The sequence below is a fragment of the Phyllobates terribilis genome, unplaced genomic scaffold (assembly GCF_046119375.1).
Source record: "Phyllobates terribilis strain yellow unplaced genomic scaffold, ASM4611937v1 Scaffold_1__5_contigs__length_1240528914, whole genome shotgun sequence".
Lineage (NCBI taxonomy): Eukaryota > Metazoa > Chordata > Amphibia > Anura > Dendrobatidae > Phyllobates > Phyllobates terribilis.
Window position 1 is genome coordinate 966,999,864 of NW_027362761.1, and position 23,368 is coordinate 967,023,231.

The window sequence follows — 23,368 nt, forward strand, 5'->3', positions numbered from 1 at the left end:
ATCCAGTAAATCAATAATTCAATAGAGCATCCATTAGCGGCAATAGCTTTGAGTAATCGTTTTCTGTATGACTTTATCAGTCTCTCATACAGTTGAGGAGGAATTTCATCCCACTTTTCCTTACAACATTGTATAAAGGAATTTACCACTTTTAGAAAAGTGGTTGCCAAATATCTGCAGACAGTTAACCCTCCGTCACATACAATAGGCCTGACAGGCACATCTCTTTTACTTTCATTTCTCCTTCCTCACCAGATTGTGATGAAATCCCCTCCCTCCAGGTAGTCTCCTGTCTCTAGTAGCTCTGTGAAACCTCATTCCACAGTTGGATTGCAGAGCTTCAGGAGGACAGATATAACTGCGCTAATCTCTCAGGCTCATTGTATGTGAACACGTCACACTCAATAAGGTTGGTATTTTATGTTTTTATTCATCACAATTGTTTATTTAGCTTGTTTTATGAATGTATAGCACAAAGTGTGAGGATATTTCATAGAAATAAGGCAGATTAAAAAAGAAAGTGTGCTGCTCAGGCATATACAGTAGTTCCCTAACACATATTCCTTCTCTTGCTTCAGATTATCTGCTGAAATGGAGAGGAAAATGTACAATTTATCAAAAAAACTTGATGTTGAGGAAGAAACAAACATGCTGTTAGATGATGCAGACCCCACATTGAATGAGGATTTAGGAGAGGAAAGTGAGATTGATTCTCATGATGAGGTGGAAGTATGTGAAGTGGATTCTGAAACAGAGCAAGATGGTGACAGTGATGAGGATGAAGATGTAGAATCTTATTATATGGGAAAAGATAAAAAAAAAAACCAATGGAACAAAAAGCCACTCCAGAAAAAACGTAGGGAACCTCAAAACATTATTACTCACCTTCCTGCAGTTATAGGAACTGCAAGTAATGCAAAAACTGCAGTTGAATGCTGGAATAGTTTATTCACAGATGACATTCTGGACTCTATGGTCACATATACCAACCAATATATAGACATTATAAAGGACAAGTTCATCTGCAACAGAACCATCAAGGACACAGATGAAATAGAACTGCGTGCTTTTTTTGGATTATTATACCTTGCAGGAACTTATAGGGCAAATAGACAAAGTTTGGAGGAACTTTGGAGTAAAGATGGGGATGGAGTTGAAAAATTTGGCCTTGTTAAGTCCATAAACAGATTCAAGCATCTAATTCGTTGCCTTCGGTTTGACGACAGAACTACCCGAACCGAACGTAAAACACATGACCGACTTGCTCCAATTCGTGATATATTCCAAAAATTTGTTGAAATCTGTAAAAAAAGCTATTGCCCTGGGGAGAATCTCACTATTGACGAAATGCTCCCTGGTTTTCGTGGTAAATGTGCCTTTCGTCAATATATTCCATCAAAGCCTAACAAATATGGAATAAAAATGTATGCCAGTAAGACCTACACTTACAACCTGGAAGTTTATGCAGGAAAACAACCAGAAGGTCCTTACTGTGTCAGCAACAAACCCAGTGATGTTGTAAAAAGACTGGCGGAGCCCTTATTTGGATCGGGTCGCAATATAACAGCTGACAATTGGCTTTCAAATTGTGATCTGATTGATTATCTGAAAATGCAGAAGCTTTCATATGTCGGAACTGTAAGAAAAAATAAAAAAGAATTGCCTACACAGTTTGTAAGTGTGAAAGGGAGACAACAGTACAGCAGTATGTTGGCATTCCATAATGGAAAGGTTTTGGTTTCCTATGTACCACAAGCAAAAAAAATTGTACTTCTTCTATCAACACTTCATGATGATGATGCCATCAATCCTGGGACTGAGGCACAAAAAACCCCGGAGATAATTACATTTTATAATGCAACCAAAGGGGGTGTTGATACAGCTGATCAGATGTGCTCAACTTTCAACGTCAGCAGAAACACCAAACGCTGGCCAATGGTCATATTTTTGCTATGTTGAATTTGGGTGGTATAAATTCACAAGTCATTTACCTTGAAAACAAGCTTGAACCACTCCGTAGACGATTCTATCTGAAAAAATTGGCCCATGAACTAGTGCTTGGAGAGCTACGCAGGAGAAGTATGAAAACAATCGGTAACCCCTCTCGCCAAGTTCAGCTCAAAAGATTCCGCCCAGAAGATGATAGTGAAAATTCACCACCTGCACCACCTCCCAAAAGAAGGAGATGCACCACCTGCACCACGGAAAGCGGAATCAGAAGGCTTTCTAATTATGAATGTCACAAATGTCATAATGCAATCTGCCTGACGCATGCAAAAATGATGTGTAATTCTTGCTCTTTGCTCTGTAAGTGTAATTTTTTCTGGGGAAACTTCAGGATCTAATTCTGATTGAATATGTGTTTAATAGTACTTAAGGTACCTTAAAATTAAGTTTGTTTCCATAAATTTTCTTTATAGAGTTTTTTGACAGAGTTGAACTGGGGACTATTTGGCGGGAATTTTGAAATGTTTGTATTTCAGAGTTATTAGTTTTATGTTATGTAAATGGGTTTTTTTTGCACCCGATTATGTGTAGTCTCTTATTACATCCCTATGAAGGTCACTGATCACTTTTAGAGCACTGAAATTGCAAACATTAGATATTATAGGTATTTTTCTAGCCTGCGCCTGACAGTCACATTGTATGTGAACTCGTTAGAACCGATATTGTATTTGACGGAGGGTTAAATAAAGCCAGATAGTACTCACCCTATCCAGCTGACTTCCCACTGCCGCTCCAGTTGTGTTATAGCTGAAGCGGTAATGACAATACTAAGGCACACATCACCACTGCAGTCAATCACTGAGCTCAGAGTCTTGTACCATCCACAATGGCGAAGACACTAAGCTCAGTATCTGGTTGCAGCCGGGATGTGCACTGTAGTCATGGTAAAACCCTTTAAGTTCATTGAGGTTTGTGTTCATGCTACGTTCACACATTGCAGCCCGTGTGTAGTTTTTGCAGAAATTTTCAAAAATAACGGTAAAACATTGCACTAATTTTTGTGATGGCGGCGGAAACCCCCCCCGCATCATCGCTGCAACGTGTAGTGGACAACGTCTTTAAGGTTGCATTCACTTAATCAACTGTAAAGATTCCCAGCACCCCCACTGATCAGCTGTTCTCGGTGTCGGCGGCCGGAACTTCCCCCGTCTTCTACTAGTGGCCGTGGCAGGATACTGCACATCCGCCTCCTACTGATTTGAATAAGAGGCGGATGTATAGTACCCTGCTGTGGCCACTATCAGAAGACAGAGTAACTCCCTAATTGAGCAGTTCTGGACGATGGCCGGCACCGAGAACAGCTGATCGGCGGGGGCGCTGGGTGTCGAACCCCAACCGATCATAACTATCTTGAGAAATGTTCGCTGGTGAACAATTATATAAGGGCATTTGATTAGCAACACTTAGCTGCTACTTACTCTCCTAATTCCAAGGATGTACTTAATTTTTCACACAGCTTTTGCATTTTGCATTTTTTTGTAAAGACCGTGTATTTTGTAATGTGCTGTTAATCTGAGTTTGTGTTTACCCAATTTTAAGACCTTCTGAGGACCAGATATTATTTATGTTCTGATACATTAAACTATTGAAATCTAAGAGGGTGTACTTAGTTTTTCTCATGACTGTAAATAACCATAGCTAGACAAAAGACATGTCTGAATATAAATGCAGGTTTTAATATGCTGAATATCACAGCATGATTAAATACTCAAGGATTGCAGACACAGTACATTAAGTTAATTCATCATAAGAGAAGCGTTGAGTGTTTATACACATGTACAATGCGGATTGATGGCTCTCCACTTTATATCACTCTGTCCAGAGGCAGACAAGGTCACCAAAACATGAATGCAAGAGGAAATTAATTTTCATTAAGCAGCTCACGTTTAGAAAGAAATCTTTTAAATCACCGATATTGAAAATGATCATGCAATCAAGGAAAGAAAACATCAGGCCTTCTGTGGATTAATAGCTTTCTTTAAAGGTCTGAATCACTAAAGCTGGGACTGCAAGTGTTAATTAATGTCCTATCGAATGGAATGGTAAGGGCTTGTCTACACGGGTGCAATTAAGGCCTGTTCTCGATTCTGTATTATTTTCTTTTAAATGGCAAGCTAAAAAGGTTGAGTTCACACATTGCATTTTAATTGCTGCTTTGACCATTTTGCTTTGGAAATGCGATCTGCACTGCTATTAAATAAATATAAAAAAAGAAAATGGGCTTCTTGTATCAAATTTGCTGCACAGAGAACACTAACTTCTGCTCATAGCAACACTTTTTTTTTAAAACAAAACTTTTGAGAGACAAATTTTGGTTTTCCCGTTTACGGCTTCAGTGTTTTTAAATCTTTTAGTCGGATGTTTCTAATGTTGCTGAAGTACAAATTTTAAGCATTCCATGATTTTTTTAACTTTTATTCACAAATACATCAAGTTTATGCAAAGACTCAATATTTATAGTGTTGCCCCTTATTTTTCAACACTCCTGCAGTTCGCCCTCGCAGCTGGATATCAAATTCTGGGCCAAATCCCAAATGACTGCAACCCATTCTTGCCCAACCAGTGCTTGGAGTTTATCACAATTTTGGTGTTTTTGTTCGACCAACCTCTTTTTAAGGATTGAACACAAGTTGTCAATGTGATTCAGATCCGGGGAATATACAGCCAATGACTCAAAAATGTCAATGTTTTCTTCACGGAGCCACTTAGATAACATTGTGACTGAGCCCAATCACTTCGATGAAAAGCAACTCCACACATGAATGGTCTCGGGATGCTTTACTGTTGGCATGACACAGGACTCAAGGTAGAGCTCAAGTTTTCTTCTACCGGAAGAATGATTGTCCGATGTCCCAAACAGTCTGAAGAGAATGTCATAGAAAATAACTTTACCCCAGGGCTCTGTAGTGAGTGGATTCACTCACAATTTTACTCAAGAACACTGCTATGAATAAAGCATGGGATCTAATCATCCTCCAAGAGTAATTTCCAGCATCCAAAATCATCACCAATGCTTTTTCCAGCATGATGGAGCACCATGTCACAAGGCAGAAGTGATAACCAAGTGGTTTGTTAAGCAAAACATTGAAATTTTGGATCAATGACCAGGAAATTCCCCAGATCTGAATCCCACTGAATACCTGTTGGCAATCTTCAAAGGGCAGGTAAACAAACAAAAACACAGAACTTGTGATAAACTACAAGAACTGAATAGACATGAATGGGTTCCCATCAGTCAGGTTTTGGCCCTGAAGTTTATATCCAGCATTTCGGTTTGAATCATAGAGGTCTTGAAAACTAAGGGTCAACACTGTAAATATGGAGTCTTTACATAAACTTGGTGTGGTTGTCAAAAGTTTAAAAACTTATGAAATGCTTCTAATTGTACTTCATTAACTATAGAAACATCTAACTGTACAAAAGTAGCAAATTTGTGAAAACTAAAATTTGTCAGCCTCCAAACTTTTGACCACCACGGTATTGCAAAAAAATAAGAAGAAATACAGGTAAGATAGACTAACAAGGCCCATAGTTTGAACACTTGTCTCTAACTGTAAGAGGGGCCTCCTACAGCCCAAAAACGTTACTAGCTGGAAGGAGACATCATGTATCAGTAAGGAGTGAGTGAAGAGCTCATGTGATCTTATGGTAATATAGAGTATGGTTACACTTGCAGAATTGCTGTGTTAAATTACTACCAATTAGCTACATTTGTCGTTGGGTGGTCATTTAATAGCCTTTTTAGACTGACCGACCACACTTCCCAAGCAGAAAGATCAGTAACAGATCATTTTGTGAGCATACACCAAACCTGGACAAAGTGCAACCTGTGGTCCACATGCAGCCCTTTGTCTATTTCTGTCCTGCCCACAAACCAGGACAGCCAAAAGGGCTGGAAACAGTGGCATCCAGCACCTGCTCACCATCTAAATTTCACCTGTACCTGCTGAATCCTTGGGATGAATACAATGATGGAACAGGCCTCTTCTATCAGAGCCTGTACATCAAAGGGAAGCGTGATAGCGCATGCCCTGAGAGAAGACTGAAAAAATGACCAGTTGCACTACTAGCAGAGATTTCACATAATGAACTCTAAAAGCAACAAATGTGAATATTTCAGCAATGGATCGATGCAGCAAAAAATGGAAGAGAGTGCCAGAATCAGGGGATTTTTAAAAGGTATGTAAACTCAATTTTTTTTGGAATGTTAGGTACTATTTAACTACAACTGGATTGCCCACATAGTATATATGTCTAGGGAATACCCACTCTATTCTGCACATTCTAAAACAAGTGGACTTGGAGCAACAAAAGTGCAGAAAAAGCAGAAACTCCCCCTAAAGTGACCTCGTTTTGGAAACTATACTGCCAAACATGTGGACACTAACTGTGGTTTAGGCTCTATGTAGGTGTCAGCAAGGGGGTGGAGATGTGGGCACATTTGGATTTGAGAACGCAGAATCTGCTGTATTGTTTTTTGGGTGCCATGTCACTTTTGCAAAGCCTTTATGCTGCCAGCAGCATGGAAAACACATTTTTTTCTATTGATAAATGATCTACCTAATTGGGGGCTTGTTTTTGTGGGTTGATTTGAAGTTTTTAATTGTAGCATTTTGGTTTACATAATTTAATTTGCATTTAAGGCTAATTTCAGATGCATTCTATGCTCTTCACTAATCATTTTTTTTGTGGCTTCTAAATATCCAAAAAATATAATTCCATCAAGGGTTTGGTGTCAATCACTTTAATAAGGCTGATTGAGTCACTCTGGATTCTGTCTGGCTTCTTTTCTGGTAAGAGTCCGTCTTTTTAGACATTCACACAAATGTGGTCGAAAAACACTTTTTTGTTCTATAAAAGATGGACACTACCCGAACAGAAAGTAGAAAAGTCAGTTCAAAGTCTATTCATCTTTCTCACAACAATGAATAATTCTGTCAGAGGTTTCATCCGAATCGTGTTTTCTGGGATCTCGTCGGAAATGCCGATGTAAGTGCTCAGCATAGAGTACAGGATAAATGTGAACCTTGCCTTATACTGATTATTACTGGGCAGAATGAATATTCAAGAATTGCTTTTGTTTATTGCTGTTACACCATTCATCATATAGTATAGGTGAGAAAACAGCTTTAATCATTGCGTCAGTATCATTACATCAATAGCAGATTTATAAAGTTTATGTTTTGGTACTATAGCACACAACAATAGTTTTGTCATTCTGAGTGTCATAACTATTTTTCTACCAACTGAACCATATGAGCTTGTTTTTTTTTTTGAAGGACAAGATGTCTTCAGTGATACCATTATTTTTGTACATTCAATTTTTTTTTAATCGCTTCGTAGTCCATTTCCTGTATATAAGTATGAGGGAAAAACCTACATTTTTTATGTTTATTTTTTTTTACATTGATCAATGTATGGAATAAATAATGTGACAGTTTTCAAGGTCGGGGTGCAGCAATATCAATTAAGTTTTTTTTTTTTATTGTTCTTACATAAAACGTGCGTATTTAGCAGCAAGACATTTTTCTGTGCGCTTTGTTTTTTCATATTTTTTTCATTGTTTTTCTTTTACATTTTACCAAGCCCAAGAACCGTATTTGAATATTTTACATGTTGACTGCTAGACTAATACATTGCAATACGCATGTACTGCAGTGCATAAACTAAGTCAGTGTTACACTGCCACAGCCTGTTAGAACCTGCTTATGGCGGGACTAATCGTTTCAATACACCTTCCCACCTGCTTGGTTTCCATCTATCTCCACCCTTCTCTGGCTCTATGAAGCCAGAGCCGTCAAACAAATAAAAGGGAGGGTGGAGATAGAGGGACAACACGCAGGCTGGGAAGGTGTATTTAAATAACTGGCCCCGCCACGAAGAGCCGAATGGCAGGACTTAATTTGAGCAGTCATTCTGTGCTGACAGAGTCCCTTTAAACAGTCTTGATTGGTACTAACACCAATCATGACTGATACCGTAAGTAGCAAAACACCCTGCTGCACACTTGAATAGCTGGCACAGAGAAAATCAGTCATAAAAGCAGGCTGAAACAGCCTCCGCTTCACTATGATTGGCCTTTCTATAGGGAGACCAATTACAGTGATCGCCTGGTGGGACCAAAGAGGAGTGGTCCATTGCCTGGCTAGCTGCATATCTGTGGTTCAGGAGACCGTTTATTTTAAACTGTCACAATTCAATTTTGTGAGGTAACTGTTTAAATAAATCATGCACATGTATGGCAGAATGCACAAACACACCACATGTCCTGATGTACATGTATGCTACTGCGTTATGTGCTTAAAGGAAGTCTGTAAGCAAGATCAACCGACCAAGCAGCCATTGACACCTTTATGTCCTCTATCGCTGCATTGAATAATCTTTTTATTTATATAGCGCCAACATATTTCGAAGCACTTTACAATTCAGACAATTTACAACATTATTGGCACTGGCCCCATTGGGGCTCACAATCTACATTCCCTATCAGAATGTCTTTAGAGTGTGGGAGGAAACCCACGCAAACACGGGGAGAACATACAAACTCCTTGCAGATGTGGTCCTTGGTGGGATTTGAACCCAGGACCACAGCGCTGCAATTTGAGAGAGATTAGCGTTTTTCATTCACATGCTAACGAGGTGTTAAGTGATCTGATCTTGACAGAGCACTTAACAAGCCTCTATCTCCCTAGGTTGTTGTCAAGTGGTTTGTCCTGAAGAAGAAATTTGCTAACTTTGAAAAGCGTTCACAATGTAAAACGCAATTAAATTCTTTTGGTTTCCTGGCTCCATCCACTGACTATCTGCAGTCTCAATATTGGTATTCCTGGGAGTGCAGAAAAAAAAAAAACATTCCTTCTCATTTACTCATCCTAAATAAAAGAGCAGACAGACTATAAAAAAAAACAAACAAACATATATAGAACACCGTGGCTATAAAATGTTTACACACCCCTGTTAAAATGCTAGGTTTTGTCATGTAAAAAAACCATGCCAAGGAAAATCATTTCATAGCTTCCCCCCCCCCCCCCCCATCATCAAAATCAAAAAAACAGCCCATTTTTTCTTTTTCAACCATTCCTGTGTACTTTTGGATGTGTGTTTTGGGTCACTGTCTTGCTGGAAGACCCATTATCTTCGACTCAAACCTAGTTTTCTTAGACTGGATTGGACATTTCGTTCTAAAATCTCTTGATAATTCTTTGATTTCATGATTCCTGTGATATGGTCAAGGACTCCATTACCAGAGGCAGCAAAGCAACCCCACAGCATTATGGATCATGCACCATGCTTAACTGTTGGTAAGGTGTTTTTTTTCTTTTCTTTTACTCATAAGCTTCATTGTGCCGTTTGTGAAAAAACTGTTCCTTTGCACAGCCAAAAAGCTCTATTTTTGTTTCATCTGTCCACAGATCATTTTCCCAGAAAGATTGTGGTTTGTCAAGGTACTCTTTGGCAAATATCAGTCGTTCCTTTTTAAGTCTTTTCTTCAGCAATGGTTTCTTCCTTGGCCTTTGCCCATAAAGCGCTGCTTGGTTTAGTGTGCGGCATATGGTCTTGTTGAAACCATGACCCTAGACTGTTCCAGGTTGGCCTTCAGGTCTTTGGATGTTTGACGTGGTGTTTTTGCAACCATTTGCACCAACCTTGTCAATTTTCCTCTTTCCCTCACGTCTATGGAGGTACTTGATGGTTTCATGCTTGGCAAACTTCGTGATAACACAGCGCACTGTTAAAACTGCGATATCAAGGTCTTTGGAGAAGACCTTACACCATTTGGAAGTCGTGTTTGCTAGTAATAGCAGTTCTGATGTCCTCAGACAGCTCCTTTGTCTTCACCATTGTGACAAAGGAACAGGGCCTACCATGTGGCTTCTAAAACACTGAAGTCACCATTCCTTTTCTAATTCATGTCACATGGGCACGAACAATTAATCATAACTTCAGACCAAAATCCAGCGACTGAGGAGACTCCAGCGATGTGGTGTAATTAAAATTTCCATTTATTTGAAGGATGATATTTCCATAAAAAATGCACTTACAAAAAGAGCCAATTCACACCATATGGGCAAACAGAGTAAAAAAAAAAACGCTATGCGTTTTCGGCTTTAATCATGGTACATACATTGCAATACAGGCAAGGTATAAATACAAAAGAACAGCAAACTGACACAGGAAGTCCAATCAGTTAACTAATTCTGGTGACGTTCAGATGTTACATCTTCGTTTCCAAGTTGGAGACAGGCTTTTTTCTTTTTGTGGTTATTTAATGCTACAGACGTTATAATAAAAGTCCTGACATTAAAGTTTCTGGCAAGACAATTGAAACAAATTAGCTGAACAGTATAGATTCTGTATGTTGGAAACAGTAATAAGTACGAAACACAATGTATACCAATGAAATATATGTATGTATAGCTGAATAAAAAATCTCCCACAGTGGGAGGTGACCAGTGTAGTTCGTCCGGTTTATTCAAGCTTTCATCTAGATATCCATATATATCGTACTACCGAAAATATTATTTTCAATTAACCATTGCTGTATACAAAAGATATGTTGGCTTTATTAGTATATATGGAATGAAAAATTACTTACAGTTTGCTGTCAAAAAATAAAAAAATTGATAACTTTGTTAATAATGACCAGTTATTAATGTATTATTAATCTCTCCTCCACTTATTTCTATATAACAGAAAAAGAAAGAAATATATATGTGTCATTGTGAATTTTTTCGCGTAATTATTCGTTGCTTCAAACGCTTGTTCACATTCGTTTGGTTTCACATCCACTTTCCATTTTAACTTCTAGAAATGGTTAAATTGACCATGTGTTCCACAATCTAAATATTTATTGCACGTTAATGTGTAAGAAAGAGAGAGAAATGCACATCGGAGACTCATTTAATTTTTGGGGGTTTCTTTCCTCTCCCATGTATCCTTTATTTAACAGAGATAGCACTGGATGGTAACATGATCTTAATTATATTGTAAAACAAGATCCCTTCTAACATTCAAGCCGACAGGTGTTCTTGTATCCAGCTTGAACATCCAGTAGCTTTCCCTGTTCAAAATTTTCCTCCTGAAATCACCGCCCCATGCAGATGGTCTTACTCTTTCTATACCACAGAACTTCAGCTTGGTTGTATCACCCCCATGACAAGCAGCAAAATGCCTTGATACTTCTGAAATTCCCACCTTTAAGTCTCCAACTGCATCAGACATATGTCTTCTAATGCTTCTTTTTAAAGGGCCAATTGTACACCCTACACATTGGAGTTTACACTCGATGCACTCCACCAAGTAAATCACCCCTGTGGTGTCACAATTTATAAAATCCTGTATAGGGTATGCGATACCTGTACTAACGGAGGAAAAGTCCTTGTATTTAATGATATGTTTGCAGCTGATGCATATATTTTTGCCGCAACCATAAAAACCTGTGGTTTTTAGCCAGTATCCGTCAGTATTTGATTTATTTTCAATAAATAAGCTGGGTGACACCAAGCTTAGGGGCTTTTTTGGCTGAGAAACGGTTTTGGTTGTTTTCTAGCACTTTTTTTTTACACCTTCAAGGAATTTTGACCCGTTTTCCACTCTTCTTGATATTAATAAATTGGCGAGGAACATAACGTTAAAATGTCATTTTTTATCAGATGAAAGTGAGGAAACGAGAGACACTATAACATCCATTTCTACATCCCTGCAAAGTGATGTTCCTGATGCTACTATATCGTTTTTTTCTGAATTGCAAAAAACTATTCTATTGAGACAAATGGGTGCTTATTCCCGCGAGTCAGCCAGATAAAGTGTTTTTTAAAACCAAAAATTCTAATTATTATCCCCATCTCACTGCACTTGTGTGCTTTTCCCACGGGTCCCCCTGTCTCAGGCTTCCTGGATAGAACTCAGTGATTTGAAATCCCTGGTATGTATTAGCAATCAGTACTTATCTGTACTCACTAGCATTTACTACAGGGATTGTTCATTGAAGGAAGTTGATGGGTAATTCCCTCTTATTTATTCTTTATATATTATAGAGGTGATTTACTTAACTACCATACATATATATATTTATTGATTTTGATTGTTAACCACTGTTACTATGACAACAACAGTTTGGTGTATTCTTTTTAAGCCTGAGTCATATGATTGTAATACTTGGTATATGTGGGGTCCTTTGGGGCAGTGACTGGGTTTGTGAGAAGCTTTTTTATGCTACCACTGTTCTCAGGTTCACCTTTCCCCCCTCTTTTGTGCCTTATATTTATAATAATTTATTTTTTAATAATAAACTCTATATGAATTTCTAAAGATAATTCTTTGGTAGTCACTCTTTCGTTGTTTTCTTTGGTCTTCTTATTAAAATTTAACGATGGGATTCAATTAGTCCTTTCATGATAGTGCTCTTTGGATATTTAAATCATTGATGAATATTATTTACGATAAACCCCATTTGGGGCATATGCACTATCGTGTCCTATGAATTGTTGTGGTCATAAAACATTAAAACAAGTTGAAAAAAAAGTGAGTAAAATCAACAGGGATTTTCTCACAAAAGATAACATGAAAAAATTACCTACAGATAATGTCATTTACTTCACCACTCAATACAGCAGGAACTATAATAAAATTATTAATGTTATTAATTTTTTTTTACCAATGCTGTACCAAGATAGGAAAGTAAAAAAAGTGCTAGAAAACAACTTATTTAGATTTGAGAGTCCTCAGTGGTTGATACCTTTTAATGGCTAACTGAAAAGATGGTATCAACCACTGAGGACTCTCAAATCTAAATATTTTTCTATCTACTGGCTAACATGGTACAAAAATATATATTTTCCCTAAACTATAAAACAACCAAATCCGTTTCTCAGCCAAAAAAGCCCCTACAATCGGATCTTTGGTGTCACCCAGCTTATTTATTGAAAATAAATCAAATACTGACGGGAACTGGCTAAAAAGCACAGGTTTTTATGCTTGCGGCAAAAATATATGCATCAGCTGCAAACATATCATTAAATGCAAGGACTTTTCCTCCGTTAGTACAGGTATCGCATACCCTATACAGGATTTTATAAATTGTGACACCACAGGGGTGATTTACTTGGTGGAGTGCATCGAGTGTAAACTCCAATGTGTAGGGTGTACAATTGGCCCTTTAAAAAGAAGCATTAGAAGACATATGTCTGATGCAGTTGAAGACTTAAGGTGGGAATTTCAGCAGTATCCAGGCATTTTGCTGCTTGTCATGGGGGTGATACAACCAAGCGAAAGTTCTGTGGTATAGAAAGAGTAAGACAATTTGCACGGGGCGGTGATTTCAGGAGGAAAATTTTAAACAGGGAAAGCTACTGGATGTTCAAGCTGGATACAAGAACACCTGTCGGCTTGAATGTTAGAAGGGATCTTGTTTTACAATATAATTAAGATCATGTTACCATTCAGTGCCATCTTTGTTAAATAAATAAAGGATACATGGGAGAGGAAAGAACCCCCAAAAATTAAATGAGTCCCCGATGTGCATTTCTCTTTCTTACACATTAACGTGCAATAAATATTTAGATTGTGGAACACATGGTCAATTTAACCATTTCTAGAAGTTTAAGTGGAAAGTGGATGTGAAACCAAACGAGTGTGAACAAGCGTTTCAAGCGATGAATAATTAAGCAAAAAAAGAAAAAATTCACAATAACATATTTCTTTCTTTTTCTGTTATAGAGAAATAAGTGGAGGAGAGATTAATAATACATTAATAACAGGTCATTGTGAACAAAAAGTTATCAATGTCTTTCTTTTTTGACAGCAAACTAAGTAATTTTTCGTTCCATATATACTAATAAATAATGCCAACATATCTTTTGTATACAGCAATGGATAAATGAAAATAATAGTTTTATTATATACGGTAGTACGATATATATGGATATCTAGATGAATCATAGAATGGTAGAGTTGGAGGGGACCTCCTGGGTCATCTGGTCCAACCCCCTGCTCAAAGCAGGATTCACTAAATCATCTCAGACAGATGTCTGTCCAGCCTCTGTTTGAAGACGTCCATTGAAGGGGAACTCACCACCTCTCGTGGCAGCCTGTTCCACTCATTAATCACCCTAACTGTCAAAAAGTTTTTTCTAATATCTAATCTGTGTCTCCTCCCATTCAGTTTCATCCCATTGCTTCTAGTCTTTCCTTGTGCAAATGAGAATAAAGATGATCCTTCTACAATGTGACAGCCCTTGAGATATTTGTAGACAGATATTAAGTCTCCTCTCAGTCTTCTTTTTTGAAAGCTAAACATTCCCAAATCCTGTAACCGTTCCTCATAGGACATGGTTTGCAGACCGGTCACCATTCTGGTCGCTCTTCTCTGAACTTGCTCCAGTTTGTCGAAGTCTTTTTTAAAATGTGGTGCCCAAAACTGGACACAGTATTCCAGATGAGGTCTGACCAAAGAGGAGTAAAGTCTGATAATGACTTCACGTGATCTAGACTGTATGCTTCTGTTAATACATCCCAGAATTGTATTTGCCTTTTTTGCTGCTGCATCACACTGTTGACTCATGTTCAGTCTATGATCTATTAGTATACCCAAGTCTTTTTCACATGTACTGTTGCTTAACTCTATTCCTCCCATTTTGTATATGCTTTTTTCATTTTTATTGCCCAGATGTAGTACTTTGCATTTTTCCCGTTAAAAACCATTCTGTTGGTTACAGCCCACTGCTCCAAAGCTGGAATAAACCTGACGAACTAAACTGGTCACCTCCCAATGTGGGAGATTTTTTATTCAGCTATATATTTCATTGGTATACATTGTGTGTTTCGTATACTTATTACTGTTTCTAACAAACAGAATCTATACTGCTGTTCAGCTAATTTGTTTCAATTCTCTTGCCAGAAACTTTAATGTCAGGACTTTTATTATAACGTCTGTAGCATTAAATAACCACAAAAAGAAAAAAGCCTGTCTCCAACTTGGAAACGAAGATGTAACACCTGAACGTCACAAGAATTAATTAGTTAACTGATTGGACTTCCTTTGTCAGTTTGCTGTTCTTTTGTATTTATACCCTGCCTATATTCCAATGTATGTACCATGATTAAGGCTGCTGCTATCCGAGCAGAAAGGAGGAAACACCGGGAAGGAGTTTATAGGTGAGCGGACTTCATCATTTTCTTTGTATAGCAACAATTAATCACAGGTGAATATCTTTTGTGACTTACCAGAGGCAAGTCAAAATGTGCTTCCATACTAAATTAATGTAAAGGGTGCCAGTACCAGTGACACAGCAAGATATAGGATTTTCCATTTTTCCCTCCCATTGTTTTTTGTTTTAAATTATTTATCATTTGCTCTTTTGAATTTAACACGAGTGCTCTAAACAAAATAACTTTCACTTGATTCATTTTTTTCAGGAGATATTCCACATTATGTAATTAAACTTCATGGGTGCCAATAACGATGAGCAGGACTGTACAGTAATTCTAACTAACCCATATAAAGTTTAGCTGTTCTAGTAGTATTTTCCTGCCATTTTCTTAGTTGCATTTTACAGCAAAAGCCATTATCCGTAAACAGCTTACAACACAGCAAAGGGTTCTCATTGCTGAAAATTATCAGTCAGGAAAATATTATAAACAAATTCCAAGGCATTAGATATACTATGGGACACTGAAGACGGCCTTCAAGAAGTGACTTAAATTTGGCACAACAGTGACCTTAACCAGAACTAGACATCCCTCAAAAATTGATGAAAAAAGACAAGAAGAAAATTGGTCCAGAAGGCTGCGAAGAGGCCTACATCAACAAAGAAGCTCGAGGAATTTCTCACAAGTATTGGTTGCATACTACATGTGAAAACAATCTTACTAATTCTTCAAATGTCTATCCTGTTGGGTAGGGTGTCAAGACAGAAGCTTTTCTTATTATGATAAACCTTCAAGCCTGGCTATATTTTTTGAAATCCAACATCAAGTCTTGCAAAAGCACGTGGAAAAACGTTACGGTCTGATGAGACCAAGGCTGAAATTTTTGGCCATAATTTCAAAAGGTATGATTGTCACAAATGCAACACTGCGCAATACCAGAAGAACACAATACCCACAGGGAAGCACGGTGGAGCTGCATTATGCTTTGGGGCAGCTTTTTTGGCAGCTGGAACTGGGGCTTTAGTCAAGGCCAAAAGAATTATGAACAGTTCCATATATCAGTCAATTTCGCATCAAAACCTTCATACCTCTGTTAAAAAGGTTAAAAGGAATTTTACCTTTCAGCAAGACAGCGACCCTAAGCATAACTCAAACTCAACAAAGAATGGCTTCATCAGAAGATTAAAGTTTTGGAATAGCTCAACCAGAGCCCAGACCTGAATCCAAATAAAAATCTTTGCTTGACCTATAGAGGGCTATACACCGGAGATGACCTCACAGTCTGACAGATTTGTAGCACTAGTAAAAGAAAGAGCGGGCAAAGATTAGAAATTCTAGATGTGCCATGCTGATAGGCTGAATGCTGTGATAAATTTAAAGGGTAGTGCAACAAAGTATTAGTTTAAGGGTGAGCATATTTATGCAACCACATTAAATATGTTCGTTCTTTTTCTTTTACCACCCGAAAAGATTTCAGATTAATTTTCAAATGAAAATTACAGATTAAGGGTGATAATAAAGGCAGATAAACTTTAAAATTATTCTTCTTGTTATGATGATTTTTTACATGATATAACCTGTACATACTTAATTTTATTTTGTGTCATGTGAAGTTTGTTAAAAAGCAGACGCCAACAATGTAAGCTAGTCTGTCCTGACGGTAATTTTTAAGCGAATTATAAATTTGACTTTGACTTGACAGACATTTTCTAGGACAATGTAATGCCGTAAAATGAATATGGATTAAAAATTTAATATATTATTTAATCTTTGTGATAAGTTCAAATCCTGAACAATGACACTATTAAACTGCTGTATTATTCCAGCAGGAAGATAACGCTCACTTCCAGGACAATCACATTTTACAACTGTTGCATTATTCAATTACAACTCTGTAAATCTGTAGTATACGGAGAATGTATGGAGATGCAGGAGACTGTAGTGGCCTTGTGACCAGACAAGGAGAGGTTTATGATATGATGCCCTTTGCTGTGTATACTTACATGACCCAAACCAATAATTATGCCTCGACTGATCCAACTGCTGTATTTAGCGTCTGCTTAGTTTTGTAGAAGGTTAGAGTTTACGGATATTTCTTACAATCAATGGAAAAGGTCGGTTTGCAGCAATAATCGCTGTGTGCAACAGGGAAAAAAACAGCCATTAAATTCCAATCATTATATGACCTGCTATTTTCTTTCCATAAAGATCACATCATTCTAGGTTTCATAGAAAAACAATATTGGCAGTAAAAAAAGACTGATCTTCTGACTCGGATGCATAAAAAGCCAGAGCAGCTCAGAAACAGATTTTGGGGGGTTAGGAGGATGACAGTAGACTGTACCTGGCAGGTAGCTGAAAAGGATATCTCATAGTATAGCATGTTGTTTTCAGACAATCAGTATTGCCTAGTATGATCATGAAAGGGATTATCTGCTACTGGACAACACCAGCTTAACCAACCCAGGACCCTAATTACAAGAAAAACAATGTATTCTCATACTCACCTCCTGCAGAAGGAATGTGCTGCAGATGTTGGAGTGGATATTCCCGGAGAGAGGCGTGGCTTGCAGTGCCACCTGCAGACAATACGCAACCACTTGTCAGCTGCAGCTAATCAACGATAGATGACTACTCTGATGAAATAGCAAAGGTTGCAGCTGACGAGCATCCGCTCACTGGGTAGAGCCAGTAAATGACAAAAACCCAAGTGTTCACAGTATTAGATCATAACCCCTTTAATGTTGATCAAGTGCCAGGTTCACATGCTGCAAATACTGTGCCTAAATCCTAAAAGACAACCCACCAGAAATAAAACCACATTTAAATGCGGAGGAAACATTTGTGTTTTTGTGCTTTGATTATTGCACAAGAACAATTCATGTACAGCAATTAATGTAGATATTTTACAAGCCCCTGTTCCTGGAGTCTATCAATTGCTAAAATATGAAAATATATTTATAATGAATATTTTAATTATATTTTATTAGTGGATTCCTCTATTAGCAACCAGTCCTGGTTCTTCATTAACGGAGCTTTGCTACCCACTTTGTGTAACCCTAATTTATTTCTACGGGATTATGGAACTAGCTGAATCTGTACCTCCAAAACACGTGGTGAGAGCTAGATGGAGTCATTCCTGTCTCAGCCGTATAAAAATAACCCTTTAACAAAGCCCTACCCTTTATTTCCCTATCACTGGAGTCGGACAGCAACAGGATATATTTTCTTGATACCCGAGTACAGGTAAACAACAGACCTGTGACCTTTACAAAAAGAATAAAAAACAACCTACAGGAAAAGGCTACCCACATTATGACAGATGCAAAAGTGGGGATTGGCAAATGTCATGGGGATTGGCATTTTTTAGTCGTGAGGAGTCACACGGATTAGCAATCAGGGTCAGAGCCAAGTCAGAATTAGGGAAATTAAGATATTTTTTTTAGCGTACATTAAATTCTTGAACCTATTTTTTAAAGGGGCTTTCCAGGTTTAACTTATTTATATTGTATAGGAATATTCTGTGTAAAAAAGTACGGTAAATCGGCAATACTTACCCATTGCAGAACCAGCACTGCCTCATCATTGATGCACCAGTATTTATGATGATATGGCAGGAGCAGTGACATCACGACTATAGCGAGTCTCAGCAGTCATGTTAATGTAAACAGCATAAGACCACTGGGCTTAATGACTGATTGCACTGGTTAAAGGCTATAGTCATGACATTACCACTACTTCCTTCTCAATAAAGACCGGAAGGTAGCAGACATGAGGCACTCCAACATTTTTTTATTTTTTTTACTTCAGCGCTGGAGTGGTGCCACTAATGCAAGTCCCCTGCCCCTAGTATTATACTAACCAGCCGCTGTCTTCAGCTCTTTCCAAGGCAGCACTGGTCCCAATCCACCATTTTGTAACCGCAACATCTGACTAAGCGGAAGTCAGAGGCAACAGTTACAAGACCTCAATATAAGTCTAAGAGAGCCTCATTTTGACTTACAGTGAGGATTTGTGACTTCTGGCTTGCCCAGCAAACACTAGTGGAAGTGCTTAGGAACCACAGAAACTCACGAAAAGGCAGACCACAGAGTTTCTGGATACTAAGACACAGAGCATAAAAGTCACCAACGCTCTGCTGATTCAATAACTGCACAGGTTCAACCTGATCTGGCATTAAAACCTGCACACAACTGGTGTGCCTGTAAATTCATGGCATGGGTTTCCAAGGCCGAGCATCTGCATACGAGCCGTGCATCACCAAGCACAATGCGAAGCATCAAATTGAGTGCCAGTCACACCGCCACTGGATTCAAGAGTGGTGGAAAAGTGTTCTGTGAAGTTAATACCAGGGCTGTGGAGTGAGTAAGCCAAACCTCCGACTCCTCAATTTCCAAGACACCGACTCCGACCCCCTCATACATGGCTCATGTTTAAGTGATAAATTTACTGTAGCACAGATTCATCTCAGCTAAGTCTAGACCCTTAGATCAGGAATAGGACAGACATTAATAGGACATTTCATAACTTTCCCAAAGTCTTCTGAAAAAATATTCTCCACAAACAGCATTAAACTATTGTACCCAATTTATTATATATTTTAGCAGTTGGAGTCGATCCATTTTATACCGACTCCATCAAAATGGGCTCCGACTCAGACTCCACAGCCCTGGTTAATACTCCATTTATGAAGGTTGAAAATAGACATAAGCCCATCAAGTTCAACCAGTAAGAATCTGTATAATCTGGCAGACAGACAATTCTGTTATGTGTATTGCCTATCCTATGCTTAAATTATAAAAATCTATGATTATTATGCCTCTATTACTATCGTAAGAGTAATAGTGAAAAGAATCAAGACAATTTAGCCAGTAAGTGATTGTTTCATATCAAATTATGATTAACCGACAGTACACTTCAAGTAACCAAGAACACAAAAATTAGGTTTGCTTTACAGGACTGTCAAAGGGCATATTAAAGCGGGAATATCAAATAAAGTATCAGACTAATTTCTTTTCACTTCAGAGATATATTTTTCATCTAAGGCTGCGGATATAATATACCAAATCACTAGATGGAAAGGATTAGAGGTGGAAAAGTCAAGCATTAAGTGCAGTCATGTTCAAGAGAAGAGTCCAGTCATCCTCTTCCGATCAGAGTTCATGCATCAAAGAATATATTTAGATCTCGGAGCAGAGTCAAGACTTACATCATTATAGCCTATGAAAGGCATTAAAACGCAGAGTTATTTCAGAACTGTACAGCATGAGGAACATCCTGAAAAATGAAAGATGAAGACTACAAGAGAAAAGACTGATGCGTCTCCATGTAGCTTACATAAACCACAAGATTATGTATTCAGATCTGTGTGCTATTAGATCTCAAGATCTAAATTGAAGGTTATATACATTTTTAAGACTGTTTAAAAAAAAAAAAAAAAAAAAAAAAAGCTATCTAAAATTTGTCACTCACTTATCAATGCTAAATGTGCACTTACAGAAAATGGAGAGAGATACATACCGGCAGGTCAGCGTAGAAATAGTGCTTTCTATCAAACAGGGACTTCTTGTTTATGGTGCAGTTTAGAGCAAGGCCGGTCATTACAGCAGCTTCTACACACCTCCTGTTGATGGTCTACAATAACAAGAAGCATGAAACAAAACCAGTGAATGGTATAAATCTATCCGCAAGTTTAATGTAAGAAAAAGCGAAAATGTCAGTAATGTTAAGCTGCACACGGGAGTCCCGTTCTGAAAGTAACAGTTTATTTTCAGAACGTGACTCCGGCATGGCCAGAATTTTGGGAGGACAGATCAACAAAGCTACTACACTAATAATCGACTAGAGACTCTGTGTGTAGGTAGAATAAGCCTTAGTGCTCCTTAGAGGAAGACAAGGATTAAGTCATATAAGGAAATACTGGGGCAGGGTATGCACAAAAGGATAACTACTTAAAAGGGTCATTCTGGCTCACTTCCATATTGGTGATGTCACTTCTACCAATACCTGCTGGGATGTGCGCTGAAGCACCAGTCCTATTCACTAGAACTGGACAGGAGGGCTACATCGGCATTAGGTATATGCTACACTTCCTATACAAAAATGAGCAGAGCTGGAATAACACATTAATAAAGGAGTTGCTGACAATCCACAAGACATTTATTTAAAGTGAATCTGTCAGTAGGAACAACCCTTCTAAGCGATCTGATGTCTTAATTCAGAGATATCCACGTTTTCCTTATATGTAAATGAGCTGTTCCAGTCTATGGACCGGACACTGATCTGCATGAGAATCTGCCTCTAGGCAGGGAATTTATATCTGGACAAGCAACTGCTGCTGGTTCAGGGGCCACGGGGAACCTGATAGGTTCCCTTTAATAATGAGCAACCTATTAGGATACGAATATTAGCAAAAGGTGGTGTGGTAATTTTATCAATTTATGCTTACAGAAAGACAATTATATACACAGCGGTGTGAAAAAGTGTTTGCCCCCTTCCTGATTTCTTATTCTTTTGCATGTTTGTCACACTTAAATGTTTCAGGTCACAAAACAAAATTGAAATACGAGACAAAGATAGCACAAGTAAAAACACAAAATGCAGTTTTTAACCACTTCGCGCCAGAGCCTGTTTTTGTCTTCGTGATCGGGCCAATTTTTACAATTCTGACCAGTGTCACTTTATGAGGTAATTACTCTGGAATGCTTCAACGGATCCCCCTGATTCTGAGACTGTTTTTTCGTGACATATTGTACTTCATGATAGTGGTAAAATTTCTTCGATATCACTTGCGTTTATTTGTGAAAAAATCGGAAATTTGGCGAAAATTTTGAAAATTTAGCAATTTTCAAACTTTGAATTTTCATGCCCTGAAATCAGAGAGTTATGTCACACAAAATAGTTAATAAATAACATTTCCCACATGTCTACTTCACATCAGCACAATTTTGGAACCAAAATTTTATTTTGTTAGGGAGCTATAAGGGTTAAAAGTTGACCAGCGATTTCTCATTTTTACAACAAAATTTACAAAAACATTTTTTTAGGGACCACATCTTATTTGAAGTGACTTTGAGGGGCCTTTATGACAGAAAATACCAAAAAGTGACACCATTCTAAAAACTGCACCCCTCAAGGTGCTCAAAACCACATTCAAGAAGTTTATTAACCCTTCAGGTGCTTCACAGGAATTTTTGGAATGTGGAAGAAAACAATGAACATTTAACTTTTTTTCACAAAACTGCTACTTTAACCTCAAATTTTTAATTTTCACAAGGGCAGCCAGAAAAAATGGACCCCAAAATGTGTTGTGCAATTTCTCCTGAGCACGCTGATACCCCATATGTGGTGCAAAGCCACTGTTTGGGCGCACGGCATGGCTTGGAAGGTAAGGAGCGTCATTTGACTTTTGGAATGGAAATTTGACTGGAATCGATAGCGGACGCCATGTTGCATTTGGAGAGCCCCTGAGGTGCCTAAACAGTGGAAACCCCCAACAAGTGACCCCATTTTGGAAACTAGACCCCTCAAGGAACTTGTCTAGATGTGTGGTGAGCACCTTGAACCCCCAGGGGCTTCACAGAATTTTATAATGTTGAAGTGTGAAAATAAAAAAACACATTTTTAACACAAAACTGCTACTTTAGCCTCAAATTTTTAATTTTCACAAGGGCAGCCAGAAAAAATGGACCCCAAAATGTGTTGTGCAATTACTCCTGAGCACGCTGATACCCCATATGTGGTGCAAAACCACTGTTTGGGCGCACGGCATGGCTCGGAAGGTAAGGAGCGCCATTTGACTTTTGGAATGGAAATTTGGCTGGAATCGATAGCGAACGCCATGTTGCATTTGGAGAGCCCCTGAGGTGCCTAAACAGAGGAAACCCCTAACAAGTGACCCCATTTTGGAAATGACACCCCTCTGGGAATTCATCTATGGGTTTAGTGACCATTTTAACTCAATGGATGATTTCCAGAAACAAGCACGCAATGGAAGGTTTAGATTCTGGAGAACCCCCCCTGGAAATTAAGTGAGCTCTACTCGAATGTGTCATTCACTAAATGAACCAAATGTTTGAATGACAAATTGGGATACATTTTTTACAGTTTAAAAACGTGGTTCTGTGTGGAAGATTTTAAAGCAGTCAGTGACGCATAAGGCTGGCATTGATGGGCATTGTGGGCAATAGTAGCAGGTATCACGCCTCATTCC

General features: G+C 38.2%; 1 protein-coding gene across 2 annotated transcripts in view; it reads right to left on the reverse strand.

Annotated features, from left to right (window-relative positions):
- GATB (glutamyl-tRNA amidotransferase subunit B) overlaps positions 1–23,368 on the reverse strand; it is a 188,728-nt gene that overhangs the window by 115,623 nt on the left and 49,737 nt on the right. For both annotated transcript variants that reach the window (XM_073642530.1, XM_073642531.1), the window contains exon 3: positions 20,677–20,790. In XM_073642530.1, coding sequence (XP_073498631.1) covers positions 20,677–20,790 — 114 coding nt within the window. The remainder of the gene's footprint in view (positions 1–20,676; positions 20,791–23,368) is intronic.